The sequence below is a fragment of the Fistularia commersonii genome, chromosome 28 (genome assembly GCF_037954325.1).
Source record: "Fistularia commersonii isolate RoL2024-O1a breed Wild chromosome 28, RoL_Fcom_v1.0, whole genome shotgun sequence".
Lineage (NCBI taxonomy): Eukaryota > Metazoa > Chordata > Actinopteri > Syngnathiformes > Fistulariidae > Fistularia > Fistularia commersonii.
In genome coordinates, this window is record NC_141311.1 from 11,421,913 (window position 1) to 11,439,205 (window position 17,293).

At 37.3% G+C, this 17,293-nt stretch overlaps 1 protein-coding gene across 1 annotated transcript in view; it reads right to left on the reverse strand.

The window, feature by feature from the left end:
• pde1cb (phosphodiesterase 1C, calmodulin-dependent b) overlaps window positions 1–17,293 on the reverse strand; it is a 60,676-nt gene that overhangs the window by 24,843 nt on the left and 18,540 nt on the right. Inside the window, exon 3 of the mRNA XM_086176231.1 lies at window positions 750–863. Coding sequence (XP_086032357.1) covers window positions 750–863 — 114 coding nt within the window. The remainder of the gene's footprint in view (window positions 1–749; window positions 864–17,293) is intronic.

Here is a 17,293-nt window from a genome sequence, read left to right on the forward strand (position 1 = left end):
CAGGATCGTTCATCATCCTGCATCCTGGAGTGGTCATGCTATTGCCAGCCTTAATCTGGTTGGATCTAGAAGATGAGAGCCTTACATAATTCCATAATCCCAGTCATATCTTGGAAGCTGGACTCAATTCTGATATTGACATACATTCGTACATCATCTGACTTTAGGATGACCTTATCAATTATGAAAATGGACGTGAAAAAAGACTGTGGATTCTACATACTGTAAAGTCTAATAATGTTTTCATCACATCATTGGTCCATCATGGAGAAGGCATTAAGATCAGTTTAGTTCCAAGCTACATTTGTTAAGATTATTTGTATGAAATAAAACACAATTGTATTTAACTTGTTTTCATTAATCATATCAGAGAAGCCCATCCCCGTGTAATATGAACTGGTTTATAACTCGTAAGACCATTCATTCTAGAAGGTAATGGCCGGGGTAGATGCAGCTAATGTTGCAAGAACATATCTTAAAAAGATGATACTTTGCGTGGAAATAGTTATTGGAGATGTTAAATAATCTGAATAAACTGGCTAAAAACTAGGACGTCCTAAATGTGATGTTAAACGACTGAAACAGACTGATATACAATATAAGTGAAAACGAAAAAAAAACAAAAAAACAAGCAAAAACAAAAATCATGACAAAGTGTTGCATTGACAGTTTGTGATGATTTTTGAATTATATGCAATCCTGCCATGTTAATACCTCTTCTACTGCAGATGATATTTTTTTTTTCTTACCTTGTTTCCTCAATGTAAACTGATTCCAGCACGGATGCTGCATACTCAAGGTTTTTCTTGAGGTCAGCAAGGGAAGCTTCTCCTCTCTCTAGTTGCTTCACCAGACATCTTAATCTAAAACAGGGATTCAATGGTCATTAACAAACGGTAATGGAATTAGGCCCCTCAGCCATCTTGACATGATAAATGAAATGCAGCTGATATTAGTTTAATCTGATCAGGTCTGCTTCTGCCCAACATGTTTATTTTGGCCAAAAAACACACAAACGGCAAAAGTATAGACAACATGGTTTTTCAACGAGAGTATTCATATTATTAAAACTGACAGGCATTTGATTCTCTGATTAATAATCACTTTCTCCGACAAGTAGACAGAAACGACCAAAGATTTTAGACAAATGTTGTATGCATTCATTAGCTCTGCCTTTTTCCCAAGCCGACTGAACAGTCACTATAATACTGAATCAGAAGAAATGCTTTCTTAATTCCTTTACAATGGCGCTGCAATGGAATCTCCTATTCAATGGAGCCTCCATGTGATCATTATTTTCCTTTTTAATGTCTTAACTGGCAACTTCATTAGTGGTCATTTCTTAAAAGAGACATTCCCATCTGTTAAACACAGGTGTAATTAAGAGAACAATTACATTTATAAATTAATAGGGGCTGTCCTTCAGCATGAATCAGTGACAGAGCCATTACACAAACCGCTTCCCTGTCATGGTCCTGTACCCAAAACTGATTGGAGGTCAAATTCAGTTGTGATAGGCCTTCATTCAAACTATTGGTTTGTCTGGTTTTGAAATATTTCAAAAATTGGATGTTTTAAATACAATTCATTCCCATAATGTTGCATTCTGTATTCATATCAACTTGAATTAGACATCCATCATAATTCAGGTCAGAGAAGCTATGTTGCTGGCACATGACATCAGCTAATTATCAGAATGACGATGGATTGGACATTCTCTTTTAAGTCAAAGAACAGCAAGTTGATCTTAATATACACTACTGTATGATGTTAGTCTCAAACATTGGCATTAAACCTTATGAAAACATCAAACCATCAAAAAAAATGGAGGGGTTGGGGAGAGGGGGGGAGCCACAAGAACACACGATAAAAGCTTAAAATTCAAATAGTAGCTGCAATTAATACATTAAATATTATCCTGAAAATGAGTTCCATCAAATCAGCATTCAACTAAACATCAATATGCACAGACCAACTGAACAAATTGCAGAAAAATTAATGTATATGAAAAAAATTGTTAACACATGTCAGTCAGTGCAAATTATGGCTACAGATCCATGTGCTCATTCAAGCTCCTGCAAAAACCAATCTTAAAGAGATAGACAGATGAAAACACATTTTAGAGGAGATTTTATACTGTTCATCCTTGTGCATTATAACACCTGCTGCTGTGCTGGAGGTCATGTGCTCTTTCACAGTGAATGCCTGCAGAGGCTACGCTTGTTACTGAATTATTAAGCAGAAAGGTAGGGGAGTAGAAGGTTTCAGATGCTCTCATTGATTACATTCCCTGACAGCCAGTGCAGGATTTTTTTGTAAAGGCAATAAAAATGTCCCTGTGAAACATGGTCACAGAAGCCTATATAATTCTTTAGGCACACTTATTTCGCTTTTCGCAAGTTTGAATAGGTTTTTCTTGGGAACAGCAGGGGAAAAAAATCTACAAAAATCTGCTTCGAATTACTTTTTTCTACTTTCAACCAAACCATAATGCATTTTTAAATGTTTAAAGGTGTCATCATCAGGAAGTATAGACTCTAAAAGGTTTCTATCTGGTTGTAGGTTACATTCTGAATACTGTGAAATTTCTAATTAGTTAGAGATGTTTAGGAAATGAGTACATATGCTGTAAAGGGATCATTTTCATATAACTTATGCCACAGCAGCTGCATTTGTCGACTTATATTTATTTTTTTCGACTATCTTAAGACTCACGAGGAAGTAAATGAATGAATACAAAGCTGCAACTCTAGGATCACTACCATGTGATTTGGTGGCACTGATGATGGTTATTAGGAACAGCTGTGTGCCACAAAGCTTCCCTAATATACAAAAGTAAAAATAACAACTTACACCTCCCCCTAAAACACCACCTGCACACCCACACACATACACACACATACACACACACACATACACATACACACATATATATATATATATATATGAATACATATACATACATATATATTTATATATATGTGTGTGTGTGTGTGGGTGTATGTGTGTGTATATATTTATACACACACAGGCGTTCCCTGTCCAGTTTGGGCAGCGGGTCGGCCGTGGGCCTGATGGACATCACGCTGTCGCTAATGGAATCCAACAATGTTGAGTTCCTTTTCTTTTCCTGCCCCAGATTCCGCCTCCAGCGCTCGCAACCTTGGCTAACTCCCGGTGTCCGGCCGCCGGCGAGGAGCGAACACGGCCTCATAGTCAACCCGGCTAAGTGTCAGTTCGGACTGCCGGTGATCGAGTGAATGGTTGTCTGTCTGTATATGTGGCCCCGCGATTTACAGGGCTACCAGTCCAGTGTGTACCCCACCTTTCGCTTAATGACAGCTGGGATAAGTTCCAGCATACGCCGTGACACTGAGTGCAGAGGAAAGCGGCAGATGATGAATGGATGGATGGATATATTTATTTCTGTGTGTGTGTGTATATATATATATATATATATATATATATATGGTTAGACACCTCGGAAATTGGGAGTGATCTCAATTAGAATTGTCCCAAATCCTAGCCAAGATCCTTTACAAAAACAGGTCATTTGTTCATTTGCCCCTTTACTATTGAATATGAAGGAGGAGCAAACAACCTTCTCATTTTAAATAACATTTTGATAAGGGTGTATGCATTTGCACACAAAAAAATCAAAAAGAGGGGTTTTAAAGAATCACTTTATCAGAAAAACAGATGAAAATAAGCCCATAACCCTAATCCCTAATTAATAAATAATAACTCTAATTTGTCTAATCTGACTCTGCATTTTGTAGCATTGTGAGGATGTCCTGCTGAAGGACTTAAGATTGACTTTAGCCTATACTTTCCTTCTGCACATCGACTAAAAGACACATCTCTGAGCAATTCCGCTCTGAGCATATATATATATATGTCACATCTCTGCCCAACAAAACAAAAGTCATCGAATTTTATCAGCTGTCATAACTTAGGGCGGTATCCAGCTAGGTTAAAAGGACAAGGCCTGAAGAAACTCCTTGGCAAGTAGGAAAATCACTAAGTTGGGGAGAAAACTCATTTGTTGGAGGAGCAAACATGATTTGATTTGCTAGGACTGACCACTTGTTCAAGAACTATCTTCTCAGTTTTTACATTAACTGCATTCCTTCTCTAATTATAAAATAAAAACAAACATGTTGCTGCAGCTTGGTTGGTAGAGTGTGTGTCCCTCAATCGGAGAATTGGTGGTTCAGTCCCTGACTCCACATGTCAAAGTGTCCTTGGACACTGAACTCCACGTGGCCCCTGATGGCCTAGTTAGCACCTTGAATGGAAGCTCTGCTACCATAAGTGTGTGTGAGTCTGCAAATGCTATCTAGTGTAAAGCATGCGAAAGCCCTATATGAATGCAGACCATTTACAAATAAAATTTTCAAACAAATCAGAATGGTACTAAGGGAACAAACAAAGTTATAATGATCCATCAATGAAAAGTATGGAAGACCAATAATAACCCCAGCTTTTGGGTAAATAGTTAAGCAATCCATAGCTTGCACTTTTATTTTAAAATAGTCTTTTAATATGAATATCTCTGTAAGTGTATTTGAGTGCAAGATAACTGATATAGACAATGAATGAATGAATTGATTGATTAATAGAAATGTAAAGATTGAAGACTAGTAATAGTGAGTACTGAAGTGGAATTGCAGCGGCTACACTCCACTTGAAGGAACTGGTTCGAAATCAATTTCTGAGAATATAGATGCAGTTTGAGGAAAACTTGAAAAAGTTATGAATATGTTGAGTGACTGGACTGATTTGCTATGTACTGTGTAAATATCCCATTCACTACCTTACCCATTCACATGTCATGTCCTAACTCTGCCGTCTCTCTTATCCTTGTTTGTCCCGGCCCACACACATCCTAGCGAGATTTGTTTATTTATTTTATTCATTGCAATTATTTTTGTCACTGTTTTTATATTGTCATTTCATTCTGGTTGTGTATTTTTCCCCCTCACTGTTCGTTGATGTTGCCCATTGTTATCCCTGATGTTGTTGCTTTTACTGTTGTTGTCGTCTGCTGTCTATTTATCCGCTGTCTATTTATTCGTGTCTGTTGTATCTATTATATATATATATATATATATATATATATATTTATTTATTTTTATTTTTTTACCTTATAACTGTTACGCGGCTGTGACAAAGGAATTTTCCCTATGAGGATCAATACAGTTTATCTTATCTTACCTTAAATATTGAGTAACGGCAAAAGTGCAACAAGATAGAATGGAGTGTGGATGTGGTTCATGGAAATGGATTCATTTAAAACTGGGAATTATTCGAACAAAAACAACTAAAGATCAGTTGGTGCTCTTTTGTAAGACTGCAACACAAAAGCAGCTTTTATATGGAGCTTTAAAGTGACAGTTACCACCCACCCAAACAAAATTTTTTTTTTTTTTCCTTTTGTTTGTGGTGCTATTGATCCATCTAGATTGAGGCTGTGTGAGTGGCTGCAGTTTGAGGATATCGATCAGGTGCCCAATTTCATGATATACTGTAGGACTGATTGGAGATCTTTATGCTCAAAGTGTCAAAAATGTACATTTAACTTGTACAAAGTACATGGTTAATCTGGAGGTTCGGCAATATTCAATCATGTGCAGGATTTTCAGAAAAAAGGATTTTTCAAAGCAGTAAAGTATCATTTGTTTTGAATATAATAAGGTCCAGTATGACAATTCTTGGCTCTGTGTTCCTAAAAATGAATGAAATATAATTTCCGGGTGTTGCATCATGGCACAAAAAGTTCTGTTATTGATATATGAGCTATTTTCAAACTTCTAAACTTGTATGGATTTTTTTAGGCTATTTATCTATACCGTACATTATGCATCTCTCAAAAAATGGGCTGGTTTTGAAGCCTGTGATATTTGTGCTTTACTGTCTTTCTATGTAATCGACTGAAAACTAGGCTCAGGTTAGATAAGCCACTTGGTCTCCAATGGCACTGATTTAAGGATGCTGAATTCTATTATCATATAAGCCTGAGAAATCAAGTGTTGAAATGTGAGTACAGTCTGATATTTGGATGCCATTCTGACCTTGATTTGTCAGATGAGATGAGAGTCTTGGTAGATGAGCTCAAATTAGATTTTAACTACCAACAACATATTTTAATTACATCAGTTTATCTAGATTGAAATCTTTATGTTTACTTTAACATATGGCTTTCCAAAGGAATTGCACAATTGTTCATGTCTATTCATTGTTTAAGAACGTGAATGGCAACATTGACTATCTGTTAATAAATGTGCACACTGGCTGATTTGAGTGCTATTGATTAAATCTGGTAATGTTGGACATATTTCTCTGTTGAAATTGTTCTGGAAGCAGGATTAAATAGAAGTGGAACAATAAGGAAAACAGACATGGTTTCACTCATGGGGGTCAGCAGAGAGCACAGAGGGGAGATTAAAGTTAGAATTTGGGTTTAGTGTGTTTGCCTGCAGCTCCTTGGTCCTGACTGAAAAAGGAAAATGAAAAAAAAAAAAAAAATCAGAAAATGTTTTTGGCAATCTAGTCGAACTAAGTCTGTCTGTTGTGTTCTTTAAATGAAATAACAAAGCAGATGGCAATGAAATATACATTTCTTCCTCCTCTAACAAATGGTTAGTTACTCCAGCAAAAGAAACTTTCCGCAGCTCAATACATAACAACATACTTACTGGGAAATATATAAATGAATGAATGAATGAAGTGTATTTCATTTTGGTTATTTACCTGCAAGGAGGAACCTCGGGAACAATTTTCCACACAGTACATAGAAGAGTAAGAGATACAAAAAGACTGAGTGGAGGGAAATTAAAGCACTTCTAAGATTAAAAAAATGTCACAGCCAGTGCTACAGTGACACTATAGCCTGGATGGAGTGTAATCCATGTTCTGTGGTCAATGTTATCACTTCGAGGGATTAGCATGCTTTCAGGGAACACACACAGATTTGGGGCTGATAAGCAGAAAAAGGCCTGTAAAAATATGATGACTCAGATCAGCTGTAGTGCCAAAGAATCTATGGCCTTGGCCATGATTTGTGACTGCAGCAGATTGTGAGACGTCCACATTTTGACAAGACAGAAGAGTTGTAGCGGTAAATAGATAGGCTTGGTTTAATCTAATGTTGGTATGTGTCATTCCTCTCCCCAAAAGGAGCCCACCCACCTGCCTGGATGACTAGAGACCAGTAGAACTCACTCCAATCATCATGAAGTGCTTCGAGAGAGTGGTGCTGGCCCACATTCAGAACGACATCCCAGAAACCCTAGACCCCCTGCAATTCGGATACCGGCCCAACAGGTCCACCTCAGACGCCAGCCTCCACTACTCCCTTTCCCACCTAGAAAACAAAGACTCCTACTTCAGGATGCTCTTTGTGGACTAGTGTTCCGCATTCAACATAGTCATACCCTACAAACTCACAGTCATACCCTACAAACCTCACAAACTCACCCCACCCTCTCACTGGCTCCTGGACTACCTGACTGGCAGACCTAAGTCATTCAGGATAGGTAACAGGATCTCAGCCAGCATCATCGTGAACACGGCACTCCTCAGGGATGTGTCCTCAGCCCCATCCTCTACACACTGTTCACCCACGACTGTGTCGCCTCCCATGAGGACAACATCATCCTGAAGTTTGCAGACAACCCTGCAGTGATAGGATACATCACCGGCAGAGACGAAACGGCCTACAGGATGGAGGTGGCCATTCTGGTGAAGTGGTGTAAGGAGAACAACTTCACCCCCAACACAGACAAGACCAAGGAGATGATAGCGGACATGAGGAAGGAGAGAAGACCTAATCAGCCACTGTTCCTCCAAGGTCTCGAGGATGAGAGGGTGAGCAGCTTCCAATAACTGGGTGTCCACATAAGCGAGGACCTCACCTGATCCCTCAACACCACGCAAACGGTCAGATGGGCTCAACAGCGGCTGTACTTCCTGAGGAGGCTGAGGAGGTCTGGCATGTCGCCTAAGATCCTCAGCAACTTCTACAGCTGCATTGGTGAGAGCCTCCTGACCAGATGCATCACTGTTTGGTACAGCAGGAACACCGCTCTGGACCGAAGACGCCTGCAGAAAGTGGTAAAGAATGCAGTGAGGATCACCAGAACCCCACTGCCTTCTCTGCAGAGCTTCTACCACTGAGTCCACAGGAGAGCTGCCTCCATCACCAAGGACCACACCCACCCCCAACATGGACTCGATTATAATACGATTAAAGAAGTCATTCTATCCGACTGAAACATGATTCTACACTGTGCATGTACACTGTGATTTGAATCTTGAATTTGAATCCAGCAGAGAATGGAGAGCTGTTTATGTACCATACAAGTGGCGCTCTTATTGAATTCATTTAATTTGTTAATTTGTCCGAGTATGTGGCAAGCGGGGAAAAATCTGTAAGGCAATCGTTTTCAATTCAATTAATTCAGGTCAGTTCAGTTCAAAAAACTTCTTTCCTGGTGGCAACTACAATGTTTTCTTGTGCCAGATATTTGGATGGAGAAAAGTTCATTAATGGGTTTAAAATCTTAAGTAATTTAAAACATTACCACTGAGTCATCATTTTCCAATCATTACGTCAAAACATGTATAAACCTGTATAAAAAGTTTTGTAATGGGAGAGTATATATAAAAGTTTGAATCAGGAGCACAGTAAGTGCTGTCAGTAGAACATTGCTGTATAAAATCTCCATATAACATGTAACACTCTGTGGTAATTCAGGGATTAAACCTAAACAATGTTCTTTTGGTTCTATTTTTGCCCAGGTATATCCCCCACTCCCCTCACACCCCCTTTGTCCGTTCAAAAATTCACCTGCAGTTTTTCTTTTGCCTTTTTTGTCTGAATTTTTTGTGTTAATGTGATTTGATTATCATTTGAAATGATGTAGCAACCTGTTGTTTTGTCTATGATTGTTTACCTTTGCAAATGAAAAATAGGTGATTTAAGCATATATCTCACATTACACACCGAGCACTTCTATCTAAACTTCCCAAATATCAGAGATCCTACAGCAATCATGCTTCATGTTGTTTGGATTGGTAGGTTTGAATGCTTGTTAAGTACAATTGATCTGCCAAAGAGTTTAATTTGAATCAAGCTGAGACCTTTTTGCTATGCATTTCAGGGTGGTCACTTTTACAAATGAGACATCTGTCAATATAACAGTGGGCTGGATCATTTGCTGTATTAGCTTGATGTAGTAGCAAGTCAGCAAATCAACTGTATGTCATAGAAAACACTTAATGCCTCTTGCATTGACATACAGGAATTTGTCAAAAGGCATCAAAGTTTAGGTTTCAATAGTCATTTGCTGAAATAAAGTAACATATTTAATTATCTTTTATTTGACAAAATATTATTTTCTTGTTTTCCTCTATTGAAAATTTGAGATGTATATAAACCCCAATTCCCATTAAGTGGGGAGGCTGTCTAAAGCGTAAATATATAATTTTCAACAAATATTCAGGTGAAAAAACTATAAAGACAAGATATGTAATATAAACTTTAATGTTTTTTGCAACTAGTTTGATTTTGTTGCCACACATTCCAAATAAACAGGGACAGGGGTATTTTTACCACTGTATTACATCACCTTTCCTTTGAAAAACACTCAATACACATTTTAAAAGGGAGGACACTAATTGTTAAAGGTTTATAAATGGAATTCTGATCCATGCTTGGTTTTTGTATAATTTCAGTTTCTGAACAGTCCGGGGTCTCTGTTGTCCTATTTTGCACATATTTTCAATAGGAGACAAGTCTGGACTTTGGAGCGTATTCAACTGAATATAGGTTCAAAGTGATTTGCAAACCATTATATTCTGTTTTTATTCAAGTGTTACACAATGGAATTGAGGTTAGTGTTTTGAGAATATCTTACGTTCTTTCCAAATTTCCTTATAATTGATCCCTGCTCACTTGTTCTGTCTTGCTATAGAATGCAAATTTAATACCTAAACTATAGCAAAAGCACTGAGCAATGTAATACTTCATTTTTAGGTGGGAACGACTATTACAAGCGCAACGTCTCCACTGCTGTTGATGGCTCTAATTACAACTACAAATGTTCGGGCAGTGCAAGCAAGAACATTCTCTCAACGAAACCGGTAACTTCTTCAAAATGTTCTGATATCTGTTCTAAACAAAGCCTTTCCCGTGGGAGGCTGAAAATGACAGATGTGACAAGAATGGTGGGGTATAGAAGAAGACTTAAAAAGATCAGTGGTTGGTTGAAAACAGCCCACTCATGTCAAAGTCTCAATCAAATGCACCTGCCGAGCTAAAAAAGTAAAATAAATTAAATGCAAAGCAAAAACTCGTAGAGGCATGACAGAAAAAAAAATATTTGTTTAAAAATGACCAGTTTACAATGTAGTGAACATCTCAATGAGTTAGAAAAAGGAGGAAGGTTCACTGATGAACTGCGGCAATTTATACCACACACAAAGAAAAAATAAATAAAAATGCAGTTGGACACATCAACAGGCAATACAGCCTCCTTGGGGCAAAACAATGTTCAGGTTTAACTGAACCCCTTTTGGGGGATGTTTGTCTAAAATGTGATGGAGAGGTCCTTTATTTAAATTGATCAGGGATTAATAGATGCATACTGTAGATGTTACACAAGACTCTCCACATCATATGAAGCAGATGGGCATACAAGTAGTTACCTCTTACAAGCAAGACTGGAGAGCATACATCATGAAGCCTGCAGTTATTTTGGGAATCTGCTGACCTTTTTCTGATATCACTGAGAAAGAATAAAAATAGTACTGCATTTTATCTTACTTGATATTTAGCACTGCCGTATGAGATGATGAAAATAATAATTTTCTGGGCCAAAAATAAAGCAGAGGTAATATTACACAGATCATGTGGATAAGTGTACACAATTAATATGGCCTTACCTGGCTCGACACTTTTAAAAGCAGTGTATTATAGAAATTCTTGTGGTATTGATTACAAAAGATATTTTTTCATGTTAAAGAATACTTTTCAATGCAGATATCCAGTAAAACTTTAGTCTTTGCTGTCTAAACTATTATGTTTTACAACTGAACGTAAATAAAACAGCTACTTAATCAGCTCTTTACTGACAGTTGGCAGGACATGAACTAAAATTGTTCCAATCCAAGCAATTCACCAAGTAAAAATTCCTCATTTCCCAATTGAGACATAGTAGAGTAGTCAATCGTAGTCATAATATAGATAGTATTCTCAACCATCGACATTTGTCTCCTTCTCCAATGGTTTGCACAAAAACAGGAACTGTAGGGAAGGGGATAATCACTTGAGAGGAAAGCCTACCTTTCTTGTTTTTCTCTGTAAAATTCATTTTACAGTCCTGGCATGTTTTAGTGTGTCAAAGGCTATTTACAAATTACAGAACACACACATGGGAGACAGCAGACAGGTCTGCTAACCATGAGCTTCAACGACATGTTAATCATGGTATAGTTTCCCTACATATTCCAAACAACCGCTTGAGACTCATGTGAATTGTAACAGAGGCAGCAACCTCTATTGCACCAACCTAATTCTCAATGAAAAAGCCTATCATGCGTCTAATCTTATATAGTATCAGTAGCACAAATTAGTATTTGAGATTTTTAGACACCGATGTGGCAATGCTGCATTTTCATATTTGTGTCTGAGACATTTATTTTCAACAGAGCACAAGCACAGCCACTCTGGGACATACTAATTCAAATGCTGTATATCTCCTTCCCCAGGTAGTATTTGATCACCACATAAATGTTGTGTCTTTGACAGATAGGCTAGTAAACATAAACCAGGCTGTTTGCATGACAATATGCTTTCAAAACTTTGCTCAGGGCAGATTTGTGAGGTGGGTGTGATATACATAAAGGTGGATGACATACACACATGGCAATGAATAAAGGGAGTGTTTTGTTTGGCTATTTCAGTCTTTTTGGTGTGTTTTGCATACTCACATGACCTAATCAGTTATCTGACCCATTTAAAAGGATAAATGAAAACAAATATCTGAGCTCTTGAGATAGGGGACAGCATAAAGAGATAGGACTGCTTATCAGAGTATGTGTTATTGTCACATCCATGTGTACATAAAGATGGGAAATTACCGGTGTAAGAAATTAACTTTTGCACATTTAAGATTGAATTATATGTCAATGAAAGGCAACTGCACCATTTGCATCAGAAGAGTGGAATTGTTTTATTTACCAGCAGCAAAGCCATTATTTTAAAAGGCTGAACATTCATCAGCTAAATATGCTTTTATTATCCTGGTAAACTCCATATGTATTTGCAAGCTACATGTAAAGCAGGCCTTCATAGGGCTCTCTGCAGAGGTAAACTATGTGGATGCAAAACTAAGATATTCACTGTGATTAAAGTTTCACTGTCTGTGACATTATATGTCAGATTGACTGAAAGGAATTTAAAATGTAAAAAACTGTTGTAATAAGATGATAGTTTATTGATCCCCATTGGAGAAATTCATGTGTCACTGCAGGGTAAGAAGACAGTGATCAAAAAAAACATTAAAAGGACAGAGACAATTAATAAACAACAGATAACAGATACATTAAATAGCACAGACAAAGAAATATAAAGATTAAATAGTTGAAAAAAAAAAAAAAACGCTACTCAAGAACAGAAACAAAGTGACAAATTGCATGCAGATAGTGGCCATTAACTAGGGATGCGACTCCATCAGCTGTGTGCTGCACAAACTCCTGTTGCATAGTCAGATTTTGGTCGGGACGTATTAAGGGTTAAGTTATGCACGGGATGGGATGATCATTGGCTGAATGAGCTGCCCATCAGCAACAGCTTGCCGTGTAGAGGAGGACTGTTTCCAAACAGTCCAACTTCAATCCCACCACCGAGTGGGCTTTCCTTACCAGCTTGTTGAGCTTGTTAATCTCACAAGTCTTGGCACCGCCCCAACGGCACACTGCAGCAAAGAAGAGCATGGCGGCAACCATAAATTGGTAGAAGGCTTTGGGGAGCTCGCTACAGACACCGGACGACATAAGTCTCCCCAGGAAGGCTCTGACGGTTGTAGGTCCAGTTCAGTTTATTGTCTATGTGGACCCCAAGGTGCCTGTACAAGTCCAATTCAACTGGAAGTATGTATTTTGGTTGTTTTTTTTTTTGTTTTGGAGCAATCCTTATTTTAATTAGATACAGTCAAGCAATTCCTACCTGTCAGTTAAAATGAATAAATAAATAGATAAATAAATAGATAAATAAATAAGTAAGTGATTTCAAAAAATGTTGCATTCTAATTGGAGATTTTACACATTATGATGCGCATCCTCCTCCATGAATGCCACCATGCAGCCTCATGGCACAAAGGATCCTGGTTCAATTCCAGAGAGGGGACTTTTCTGTGTTTTGCGTGTTCTATCGCCCATTGACATGCTACAGCCTATCCCAGTGCCAGAAGATGAATATATAATGATGTAACTCGAGGTTAACATTATTGATTGCAGTATATGTATTAATGGCCAGGGAAAAATATACTTGTTCGAACTGAACAGTTAGAATTTAAAGCTGTTCTAAATCCACAAAACATTTGCTTTAATCCCAGTAAGCAATTTGTGAGTTCTGGGAATTCATTTGTTCTGCAGGGAAAGAAAACAAAGCCAACAGCTTAATAGAGCATCGAGAGTCTGCACATGAGCAGCACTACAACATGATGATCACTATTGGTGTGCCAATCAATACTTAAACATCCATACTTCAAAACCAATATAGTAATTCTTCAGATACCCTCATTTATGTAATGCTGTCAGATAAGAATATTAATACTGATTCTAAGTAATTTCTAAACGGAACGTATTTTATTATCAAAGGGGGACTCAAATCCCATTGACAAAACCTACTTTTGTCTTTGCCTAAATTATGCAAACGATGGTTCAATAATATAATAAATGAAGTGCACTACCATAATCACTTGGTACATTTTTTAGGTCAGTCAGAATCTTTTCTTCTTAAGTCCTTTTTTAATTTTTATCTCCAAACATGCAAGAGGATTCTGATCCTAATTTCTGATTCTAATTCTGAAACACTTGTCACATGAGATGATAGATGTCTCTATTCATGCATGTTATTATGAATGGTAATTTCTGAATGGAAGTGATTGTACACCCAGATTTCTACTATGTGTTTATTTCATGAACAAGAGGTTTTCACTTGCAACATTTCTTTGCATCTGTCCCTGTATAGTAAAAGTTCTCTTAACAATGCACAAAATGTCTGCTTTAAACACTGCACTGAACCCAAAAATCTCAGTTAAGACTTCAGGCCTTATTTTAATGAATTAACACACAAGGTCCAAGGCACTCCTAGCAGGTTTCCATTGGGTCAAAGCATGGAAAACACCATCTGTTATTTTGAAGATGCAATTATGATGCCCGGTGCACACTTTAAATCAATTATCCTGAGCATAAGTTCATGCACGAGTTCTGCATCTGTTTGAGAGACACTTTGATAAAAAATCTGAATGTTGGCTCTTTCCATTAAGAGAATCAGGTGCATTGCTGACACAGGTGTTTTATCTCTGAGGTATTATGATGACACACTTGTTTCACCGAGATCAGTGTGCTTTTGAGAGAAAGTCAATTGTAACTATGAACAACCTGCAGTTATGTAATATTTATCCAGCACATGTAAATAAACTGCATCAGTCTCCGGTCACAGCACATCATACATAACTTACACATAATTTCCTTCTATTTTTTTCTAACACAAACTATTGACCAATTAAATGAGACTGTGATTTTTTTTTTTAATTCTGTGCCCCACAATACACAGCATGATTATAATTATTTATCATTGGTATGATCATCCTTATTATTTGTGTGTGGGTTCTCAATCTGAAGCTAATACATGAAAATGATTTTTTTGAATACATTGATCTGTTTGACCCTGGCACCATCAAGATATCTTTTCATACATTCATCGTGAACATATTTTCCCTGTCTCATTAGCTGTCTCAGAGTTGTTTATCTTCATAAAATGTTACAGCACTGTAGTATTAATAGATTATACTGCATCAGCATTCATAAATGTTCATCCCCTCCTGCATCCCCAACCCCCCCGGAAAACAAAAAATATTAACGATGGAATAAATGTATGTATGTAATGGTTCTGAGGTGGCTATTTGGTTGAGTGGTCAGTTTTGACTTCCAACTACTGGTACTTTGGATCTTCGGTGATTGAATTACACTGTTTGTAAGTTTTGGATAAAAGCATTTGCCAACTGACTGTAATGTAATGATTCACTGTAGCGACCCCTGAAGGGGGAAGCCGAAACAAGAAGAAGAGCATCTATAAGTGAACTATACATATTCAGTCCTGGCCTAGTACAATAAACCATAGAGGAAAACAACAAAAATGAACAATAAATTACACTATAATGTTTTAAATGTTTTAGTTGTTCACTCACAAATAAAATCCCAAAAAACATAATACTTGTATTGTTTTCTGTTTCAAGAAAAGGTCCCTGCCCATTGAAAAATCATCAATATATCTTAAAATATGCCTGAAAATTTTTAACACCTAAAACTTTTGTTAATATGAAACTGAAGTGACTCAAGTTAAAATCCTCCCAGGAAAAAGCATCAAGACTTGAAAATGTTACATTTAACAAAATATCCTGCTCTTATTCTCTCTATTTGACTTGATTAGCAAAACCAACAGAGTGAGTCGGCTCAATCAACAGTTTATTACATTGCAATTCAAGTCAGCAAGATACAACAGACAAGCAGAAATAATGGGATGCTTGGCGTGTAATCAAAGTTCAGTGGCCTGACACAAAGTAACCCAACTGAATTAATTGACCTCAGTGACTCTCTGCACAGATCCTGTCATTCCAACAGCTCACCCAGTGATAGAAAGGACATACACTTTCATTTTGTTCATCCGTCTTAAGTATGCCGTCCACTTTTTCAAAACGATGTCACCGTTTGTTCCTGCAAAATGCGCTTGTACCATATGCTCTTCATCAAGGTCAGTGAAATAACTTTGTGTCATTTTGAGAAATATGAATTTCCGTTCTAAAAGGCAAACAGCCACAGAAAAAAAAAAAAAAATTCAAAACAATGCAAAACAGAATTCATAATCTCACATACAAATCCCTGTCTTGATATCCCTCCAGTAGCCATACCTACAATTCTGGCTCTTCTGTCAAACATGCTCTCTGCCATGCCATGTGTCTGTGCTGGAGTATAATCCCTAAAGCACAGTGGTTCATGAGTTATGTAATCTGAAAGATTAAAGCATGCATGGCAGGGAAGGTCTGGGTGGGAGAGCCAATTGGAGGCCGATGTGAACGTGAACTTGTTGGTGCCAATATGCTGCCAATAGTGAGAGGGGGAAAAAAAAGACCTCCACTATTGAGGCATAGATTCAAAAGTGAATAAATTATCCCTGCATAAATATATATATATATATGACCCGATATCTTCAGGAAATTGCCGTTTACTCTCATATTACTTCCTTTTCAATCTGTGAGACAACTATTCACAAAAAATGGCAAGCATAGAATTTATGATGCTACTTGAAAACTAGTAAATTCAAGCAAGCTTTTGTTTATGTTTAAACCCTTATGCGCTATATAATATTCACATATTTTAAGTGATTCTAAATGTGTTGCAATGGATCCTTATGACTTTCTCTGTGTCATTGTCTGTGTAGAACTTAAAATTTAGCATCTTATCTGATGGTCCTTGTTGCTCATCTTATGTTGTGACAGGGTGGTAATGACTTCGCAAACATCGAAAGCACCATCTATTTGTTGAAAACTAATTCTTCCTTAAATACATTGTATGCCACAACATCTCAATATGGTCTATGGACCCTGTTCGGTTTAACTGTGTGAATGAACAGTCTTGACACGAGCATATGACAAACACAAGGAGTGGGATCTACATGTCTGCCATTGTTTTGGTTACTTAGGAAACATGTTATTAGCCTTGATATAATGGCAAATTGCAAAATTACTTTTAAAGTCATGTTGATTATTAAATAACTACATTTTATAAATATCTTTGATATTGTGAGGTGTTTTTTACATCATCAGAAAATTTCTCACCCCCAGATTATCACTTCTGCACCCTTAGCAAACAAGTTAACCCCAATTACTCTGTCACTATTCTCAGTCACACGGGTTATACAAGGTAACAGGATTTAATTTAGCTTCTTCAAGGCATGTTAACATGTGGGGGAGAGCATATTTATAAATACAGACCAGGAGGGGGT